The following is a 9,687-nucleotide window of genomic DNA, read 5'->3' on the forward strand; positions in this document are numbered from 1 at the left end:
GGGGGGGGGGGGAGGGTTATGATTTAGATAGGAAAAAGTAGAGTGTACAATTTTTTTCCTGGTCTCATTTCCCCAATAAGAAAAAGGGGAAAAACTGTTGTTGAAATATTAAATTTCTGTAGCATTTGCTGGCAATTCTTATGTAATGGTACTTGTGTCAAATTCTTAAATATGTGCTATTCTTTTATTTTCTATATTGGTGGTGTCTGGACCAACTTCCGAACACCTCGACTATTCCCCTGAATTGCTGCTACCTCCCACTAGTATAGGTACTAGGTAACTCTACCCATCAAGACTTAGGCATATAAGAAGAAAATCACCTAAGTTTTTTCTTTGTCTCTGCTGGAATTTGGACTTCATACACTCTTTATCATTCTAAAAAGTCTACTTCAGTTTTCTCAACGGTGAAAATGGTCAACAGAAGGACCATGCTTCCAAATCAACTGCTCTTGTAACAATTTATCCAATATGGAAAAATTGATGTTGCTTTTATCATTTCTGAAGATAAAAAACGAGAAGACCTACCTCCCTTGAAGGAGATTAGGGAACGGTGTATTAAACAATTGGAGCAAATGCGGCCGGATCACATGAGAAAGCTGAACCCAACACCATACAAGGTATTGCTGATGAGAAATACAATTTTCGAATTCTTCTACAACTTCAGTAATTTTAATGGGTTTAACCTTTATGTTCTTACCACTGATCTCATCATACTTTTGAAATTATGGGTTGAAACTTAAGGATTTCTTTCACACACACACACAAGTATATGTAAGTATAGTATATAATTGTGTGTGTGTGCGCTCCATGTCGAAAATGTGGGGTTCAGTTAAACAGATTAATGTTATACTCCATGCGCCCCTGGCTGAAGCATTCTTTTGCAAATTTTGTTGGTTTTGCTTGAATTACTGAGCAGGTTAGTGTGAGCGCAAAGTTGTATGATTTCATCCATTTCCTCTGGCTGAATGAAGCACCTGTTGGGGAGTTGCAGTGATCAGCAATGAAAGAATAGAATTTTTGAAAGATTTTTTGTAGTGGAGTATAGTTTGTTCAGAAAAGGATTTTCCAATAACATGTACATCATTTTCCTTTTTTTTTTCTTTTTCCAAGTGGAATGTATAAGATCCCTTGGATGTTTAAGAAGTGAATAAAAGCCAGTTTTCTCTCTCTTCGTTTTTGTTTATTTCCTACCATTATTTCTTTCGTTCCTCAACTAGCTATTTTAGTTCTTGGCGATGGAACCGAAATGTATATTTCATAGAGACAATGTTCCAAAATACGCAAGATGCACTTATTAAATGGGAATATATCAATTAATACTACACAAAAGTAATCAATTATAAACACTAATACAATTATTATCTGCTCTTTATAGACATACTTGGGATTTGGAATGAGCATACAAAATTGACGATACTAATTGGGTGAAAACTTAATATATAAGTTTAAAGTTCCTTTTGTTAAAAGCCAATCAGCAACAGCACCTGAATTATAGTATTATTTTGCAAAACAAAAAAGATACACACGCCCAGTGGGACTCGAACCCACAATCGCTTGATTAGAAGTCAAGCGCCTTATCCATTAGGCCATGGGCGCTGTTGTTCTTAACCCTTGTAACCATAACTAGTTAGAGTAGAGACCTGAGTTATCTACTTTACCTTTACAACTGTTTTTTCTGTTAAAAAATTTGAACAATCCAACTTGCATTAACGAGTCGAGTTAAATTCGACAGATTAAAACTGATTGTAACAATAGGAGAGTTGAGTCATAATTTGTCCAAAATTCGAATATTGGATCGATGTGTTGGATAACCAAAGCTAAATAACGGGTCATAATCAAATTTATTTGTTCTTAATAATAACAAACTAAAAGAATGCATTTTTTTAATCGTAGTTGTATCTAACAAACCATCACAAATTTTCGTTTTCCCATATTCATTTTGGACAGAATATGTAATCCAAATAGACCAAAAGATTATATGTGTTAATTTGACTTGTGCCTAAATTGACTCGCCATATACGACCAGTCCAACTCGCTTAAACTTGAACAAATCAATCGAGTTATATTCTTACTGGATACCTTATTAGCCTTTTTATTCAAGTTTCAATTTAATTACCTTCTATATACAAATTTATCAATTATATACACTTTAGGATTAAATGAGTATCCCTTTATATTAGGAACCAATTATTTCTCATCCTTATTCTCTTTCCCTCATGTTCTCTCTCTCTCTCTCTCTCTCTCTCTCTCTCTCTCTCTCTCTCTCTCTCTCTCTCTCTCTCTCTCTCTCTCTCTCTCTCTCTCCTGCGCTCTTTCTCTCTCTACGTCTCTCTATCTCTCAATCCCTAATTCCAGTAAAGTAAAGCAAAGGAAAAGAGAGCATCAATTCCACCATTGACAACCATAAAAAAACTTTGAATTCGAATTTGGGTTTTCAAAAAACATTATTTGTTTGTGGCAATTCTTTCTACGTCTCTCTCTACCTCTCAATCCCTAATTTCAGTAATGTAAAGCAAAGGAAAAGAGAGCAGCAATTCCACCATCGACAGCCATTAAAAAGCTTTGAAGCTTTGAATTCGAATTTGGGTTTTAAAAAATCATTATTTGTTTGGATTGGGTGTTGTTGCAAACAATTGGGGATATGGTTTGGAGTTATATCTCAATTTTGAGGGTGTTTTGGTAAAGATTAGACTTGATTTTGGCTGAATTTCAGATTGAAACTCGAAAAAGAAGGAGACATGACATACATTATATTTACAAAATTGTAGTAACATCGTAAAAAAATTATATTCAGTTGTTTATATATATATTTTTTATTTAACTATTGTATGAAAGTTGAACAATATTGTATAAAATTTGTATTTAAGTTGTATGTTATTGTAGTTGTATTTAACTGGGTAGATATAATGTGTGAAAGTTATAGATAAGTTGCAGATAAATTGTATAATATATAATTAGTTGTATGAAATTTATATTACTATGTATAAATCAGATACAAAATATACAAAAGACATATTGTATAAATTTTGTATAAAATTTGTATTTAAGTTGTATGTTATTGTAGTTGTATTTAACTGGATAGTGTACGAAAAAATTCCCATGAATAAATTGTGTGCATATGAACGAATTCAAAAATTGATTATGTTAATATTGGAGTTAGTTTAATGCTCTTTAGATTGAATTATAAAAAACTGTATGCAACTTATGAACGGGTGTGATATGACGAAAAGACGTCGACATTAATTTTCAAACTCTTTTTCTAGTCAAATTTTCCTGCACTTTGTGCTCTGGCTTTATAATGAGTGTGTGTTTCCAGCTTCCCCCAACATAAAAATATTATTTTCATTGTTTACTACTTATAACTGTTGCTAAACTCTTTCCTTGCTTCCTACCTTTTGTTGCTGCTGTAGGTTATGAACTTTTTCTTTGATAAAAAATACTTGAGAATAATTTTGACAACTTTTCATTGTATTCATTTTTTACAATAATTTTTTGTTTACTTTATGAAAATGTTTAAGGTGGCATACTTTTGGGTTTAATTTTTGTAGGAAAAGAAGACAGTTGTATGCATATAAACGAATCTGGAGAGCAAGTTGGATTTGCATCTTGAACAAGTAATCGTACTCCTCCAACTTTAATTGATTAGTGTATTTTAAGGCGGAAGAAAAATAAGGAAAGAGAAGAGGAGAAAAAAAAGAAAAAGGGTATAACTACATCCCTTGATTGAAGGCACAAATAATGGATTGTGAGCCTTTTAAGGTGGATTGTACATAATTTGTAAACAAAACTTGTTTATGTCGGGTAATTAACTAAACATGGGCATTAAAGATAATAAAGTTTCAAATAGTGTATAGGAATGAAAAAATCTCCAAGAGAATTGGTGTAAAATTTGATGGCAAACCTCTATTACAATCAAATTCTTGACGATTAGTCCAGTTCCTCGCAATTAAAGTATTATAAGATTTTATTATATGTTAAGCCTTAGTAGTTCTGGTCACGCCCAACTATGCCTTATAAAAAGGACAATGCGGACGTTGCAAATATAACCTGAGTATTGTGCCCAGAGTCGAATCCACAGAGAATTAACCTATCAATCACTATCTTTAGACATACTAAACTCTTTAGAATCAATTTCCCAAACGTTGGGAATCACAGTTGATGGTGTTTTTAATAACTAAGATCAACAGTAACTAATAGCTACAAATTAAAGATGCTAAGCTGTAAACAATAATGAGAAAGTGCTAAGGTAATAATTTCCCCTATTGATGGAATTCCTTCTGTTTATGCTTCATACAAATTTACCAACACATCTCTATCAATCATGAACACTCTTCTTACCGTAAATCTCTCCCGAGTAATCACAGTAATTTACTAGTTGCACTCTCCCGAGATACACTAGCTTGTTTTATTTAACACAATTCACTTTAGGTTACACCCAAGGCTTCGTTATCCCTAATCCCGCCTTTAAACCCTCGGTTATTGATCTCTCATATACTTTGGGAGTGGTGTTGTTCAACAATTACCTAAATATGCCCTCTCTCCCGAGTTATGCACACTAAATAGGCACAGCTAATTGAGGATCCTGTCAATTAACTACAACAAACACATAGTTGAACAAATAGAGATTGGAACTAGCAATTTGAATTCACATAAACAAGAAGTTCATCCCCCAATAGGTTCCATCAAAACCTTAGACAAAGGATTTAGCTACTCATAACTATGGGTAAACAAACTAAAACAATATTCATCATAAAACTTGCAAGAAAAATCAAAGAAAAGAAGAAAGATGTTTTTTTGGGTGATCTCTCACAATTGTTTTCCTTGCTAAAATATTCTCCAATACAATCCTTGCCTCCTTTGGGCGAAGTCTAGTATTTAAAATAGGGTTGTGGGCTAAAAATCCTGTGTTTTGCACTTAAGTCCCTGAACTTTTCCGCCTCTGCCGCGGTTCTGCCGCGGTCGCGGTCAAACCGCGGCCACACACCTTCTCTGAATCTCAATTTATCCGCGACCATCTTCTACCGCGGTTCTGTCGCGGTCGCGGTGGAACCGCGACAGTCCTTCTTCAGGCTTGGCTTGAGCTGCTTCACTTGGTTCATTTGGCAAAATTTTACGATTAGCCTCTTTTTCTCCATATTTGATCTCAAAAGTACTCCATAGCCTTCTCTTATCATATATCACCTGCAAAGCATGAAAAACATTAATCAGAGCATTTTGTTATCACTTTTATCATCAAAACTATACGAGAAGGTGGTTCTTTAGGGCCTAATTATAGTTAAATTCACCTATTATCAACACCCCACACTTAAATCTTTGCTCGTCCTCGAGCAAGTTAAACCACACTTCTAGGCCTAACCGTTCGATGCATTGCCCCAAGTTTATGCTATACCTGCCATTATGAACGAATAACCTAAGCAGTGCAACAGCCACACTCAGATGCAGACTCTAATGCCATGACACACTCGTGCTTACTCTAGCTACTCTAACAGAGGTGAAAACTCACTTTTTCTTCCTGAGTCACATGCCCTCACATCACAAATCTGAGAGAAGTTCCACACACAATAAATTAAGCAACAAGGAACCATAGATAGACAGAATTCACTCACTCTCAGCAAAGAACATTCACATGCCACACAGATACACCATAGGCTTGCCCCTAGTGTAATGCTCTACTAATCGAGCTATTCAGTCAAAGATCAAAAGGTCTTTATTTGGTTGTAATGTAGGCTAAGGGACGGGTAGGATATATTTGGATATAGTGACTAACCTCCCTAAGCACTTTTAATACAAACTTCCTTTTTTTCAATTTCCATGTTCAGCCCAATCGTTCTTCCACATTTTGTTTCATATTTGCCCCCCACTTTTCTTTAGGTGCACTGGCCTTTTTCTCCTTTTTTTTAGCTGCCATTGCACCATTCAAGTATTTCTTTCCTGATTCCCCTTTTTCCACTCCCCTACTACACCACACCTTGACTTTTGTATGTTCTTTAATAATTCAAGTGCTTCTATGAGGTACAGGATCAAACAGTCAAACTACTCAAACACAGGGATGTAGGTTATTATAGGGTTATCAAAGAATAGGATTCAGGCTCAAAAGGGATTAACTATGGCAATATATACAGGTGGATTCACAATTATACAGGCTATACAAAGATATGCCTCAATCATCTCTAAAACCAAACAGCTTCTATTTCGCTTTGCAAACACACATGGCAAGTTCTAGGTATCGCATGCAGGCACAGAATGCAAGTAATAGCTCACACACACTTGGCATGTAACTCATTCCGAATCAGTTTATCAACACACTCATACGAGTGTTCAAGCAAGACAAGATGTGCAAAATTAAGGCATCAAAGTATGAGTCTACAAACGAGCCTAGACGTCGCACCCTCAGTTCGTTTTTGTTATTCTCAGGTGTGTACATCTAGGGCTGCATTCTAGCCTTCACCCATCTTGGTCCTAAAACTACAAAAGAAAAATCTACCTAACCCGGTTCAAGAAAAGCCCTTGAAAAAGAACCGTGCTCAAAAGAAAAACCAAGGGAGAATTACTACACTACCTAAAAAAATAAAAATAAAGAAACTACATGGACTACTTCCCTCAAGAGTACTGTCCAAGTGGTCCGTCCTCAGGAAGAGTCCTCTACAATTTTTTTTTTATTTTTTTTTATATATCTGACTTTGACACTCAAGAGACCCGTCGACAAGTGTCCGTCGTTGGGCCAAGTCAGTTACTTCTCATGTGAGTACAGTCAATTATACACAACAACATCAATCTAATATTACAACATACTCGATGTCTATATACACTACAATACACTACTAGAGCAAGTCTCCCACCCCACACTTAAAATTATGGCATGTCCCCATGTCATATAATAAAGAACAGAAGGGTAAGAAGACTTCCCTGAGCATCAATCGGAGTCTGAGACGGTGCTGGGGTCGACATGACAAGCTCTCCCCAAAGCACGGAACCACGCCATAAACCGGCTCTCAGATCTGGATTGCCGCTGCGACATGGCATCCATACGTGTGTGTAAGCCCTCCACCGAGGTGCGAAGATCCGCAACCTCTTCCTCCATAGTACGCAGCATAGGGCGGGTGGACTGTGATATGGATAAGCCTGCTCCAGCATGGGGCTGCCGAGAGGGTCCGGCACTGTCATAGGATCTCCTTGATGGTGCCATGGGAACTGGGTCATCATCCTCATCATCGATCTGAATGGTGGTGCATGCACCCCTGCCCACTCTGATGCCCGAAGCTTTGAAAGCTGCTTTCTGTGGCAACTCTCCATCAGTAGGATTAGTGGGGACATTCCTCAGCAGGCACAATGTAGTCACCAAGGAAGGGAAGTAGAATCCCTTTGACCGCAGCGGGGACCGTATGATCATTTCATCACCAATTAGTTTTGTCGCATCGAAATCTTTCTTTGTGACAAAGCACCATGTCAAGAGGGCTCTTTGGAAGTTCACTTCAGTCGTATTGCCTGAGGGCAAGAACCTGCTGCAGATAACAGTGAGCCAACACTTAGCCAAATGGGTGAAAGAATTGGAGTTCAGAGTGATATGGTCACGTATCCAGGTGGGTTGCCCCCCTGTGCAGAGTACATCAGTCATAGTCTCCCAAGTGACTCCTGGAGCGGCCTGGTAATAGTCGGTGTCACCAGTAAATTCAGGCAGCCGCAACACCTGGCGAATAGTTGCAACTGAGGCATCAACCACCGTGCCCCTCACAATCACCTTCCGCACCATGTGTGCCGGGCAGTTGGCGTAGAACTCTCTTACAATCATCCTGTTCACCGGTGTAGGTTCATCAAATAAGAACTCCATTTCCCTCCTCCGGATCTCTTCATACATCTCTTCCTTCTCCGCCCGGAGGGCTGCCCTGTCAATCTGAATCTCAGGGATGAAGCTCTTTGAGGCCTTGGCATGAAAGTCGTTCTCCGCCAATTCTGATTCGAACCTGGAGTCATCATATGTGGGTTGTTGGGATGTGCCCGCCGATCTCTTTTGCTTCTTACGAGCCATATTACCTGCAAAAGATTCGAGAGAACATCAATGCATCCTAAGTAGTGCCGGTCGGATGGGTACTTCAGACTTCGCCACCCGATGGAATCAACCTTAGCCTCCATTATTTCTGCCGTTCAAACTATCACAACTAGCAGGGTGTTGAAAGTTACAACCCCTACAATGGCTCTCACAACAGTACTAACTCACAATATTCGGCATACGAACACCCCACACTGACCCCCTCAAGTGGTTTACGTCAATTACAGCACAATCATTCACCCAATACAACACCATCATTCACCCAATACAACACCCTCATTCACCCAATACAACACCATCATTCACCCAATACAACACCATCATTCATACTAGGTTAGGCACAAAACGCCTCAAAATAAGTACAAAAGCCCCAAATTTTCGGCCAAGAGGGCTTTCCACCAAACTACATCACAAAAAATTAATTTCTAGGCTTTCAAACCATCTAACACCCCCACAATTGAAGCACAATGAAGACCTACCCATTTAAGCATCACACAAGTCTACAAGAAGCAATTACAAAGAAAGAAAAACATAAAAGAAAGCAAAAATTTAAAAAATTAACACTATTCCTAACTAGGGTTTACTTAATCTACAACAAAACTAAATTACACTATATTGAGATGAAGAAATAGAAAAGGGAGAGAGAAACTTACTGGATGGAAGAAGGGAAGGGGTGGGTAGTGTTGGGATGGAGCTTGGAGAAGGTGATAATGGAGGTTTTGAGTGGGGGGGGGGGGGTGATTTGAGAGTGAAGAGGAGAGGTTTGTTGGGGTGGGGTGTTTGCTTCAGATGGGAATAAGGGTTGGGGTGGGGAGGGTTTATGTTAATTAGAAAAAAAGGGGGGGGGGGGGGGAATATAATAAAAAAAAATTTTTCATACCTGGGCCGTCTGGGTCTGCCGCGGTTCTGCTACGAGTCGCGGGTTGAACCGCGGTAGATAAGATTAAGAGATGGGTTCCCATCGCGGTTTGACCGCGGTCGGGTGGAACCGCGGTCTGGGCCTCTTCTGATTTTGCATTTTTTTTTGTATAATGTGTTACACTTACAACAATTTCGTGGGTTGCCTCCCACGCAGCGCTGATTTAACGTCGCGGCACGACTTAGATGAGCGCAATTAAGGCTCGCTCGACCTCTGTGGTTCAGTCAAATGTAACTCAGACACTTCCTTTTGGCCCGCTCATGCCACATACAGTTTCATTCACTGACCATTTGACTCTAAATGTACGAGAGTTCATTCTCAGTTGGCAATTTCAACAGCTCCTAAAGGGAAAACTTCAACTACTCGAAATGGTCCAGACCATCGTGACTTAAGTTTACCTGGGAGCAGACGGAGTCTTGAGGTTTATTAGCAATACCATGTCCCGGGTTTGAAATTTCTCTCAACAATGTTCTGGTCATGCAGCCTCTTCATTCTCTCCTTGTACAACTTGTGCTCTCGAAAGCAAGATATCTGAACTCCTCGAGCTCCATGCAGTTAGTGAATTCTTGTTGTGCCCGATCTTCCATGTCTAAGTTTAGCTGCTTAATGCCCACCGCGCTTTATGTTCAAGTGTCCACTGGCAGGTGGCAGGCCTTCCCAAACCACCAACTTGTATGGTGACATACCAATTGGAGTTTTGAAGGCAGTTCTGTAAGCCCAG

The 9,687-nt window shown here is 38.8% G+C and overlaps 1 protein-coding gene and 1 non-coding gene across 3 annotated transcripts in view; one reads left to right on the forward strand and one right to left on the reverse strand.

Moving 5' to 3' along the window:
* LOC109223842 (nicotinate phosphoribosyltransferase 2-like) overlaps positions 1-1,169 on the forward strand; it is a 10,581-nt gene extending 9,412 nt beyond the window's left edge. For both annotated transcript variants that reach the window (XM_019388288.1, XM_019388289.1), the window contains exons 15-16: positions 505-617; positions 917-1,169. In XM_019388288.1, the coding sequence (XP_019243833.1) occupies positions 505-617; positions 917-994 (191 nt within the window). In that variant the 3' untranslated portion in view covers positions 995-1,169. The remainder of the gene's footprint in view (positions 1-504; positions 618-916) is intronic.
* Positions 1,524-1,596, reverse strand: TRNAR-UCU. The gene has a single exon. It is a non-coding gene; the product is annotated as a tRNA-Arg (tRNA).

Source organism: Nicotiana attenuata, chromosome 3 (assembly GCF_001879085.1).
Source record: "Nicotiana attenuata strain UT chromosome 3, NIATTr2, whole genome shotgun sequence".
Taxonomy (NCBI): Eukaryota; Viridiplantae; Streptophyta; class Magnoliopsida; order Solanales; family Solanaceae; genus Nicotiana; species Nicotiana attenuata.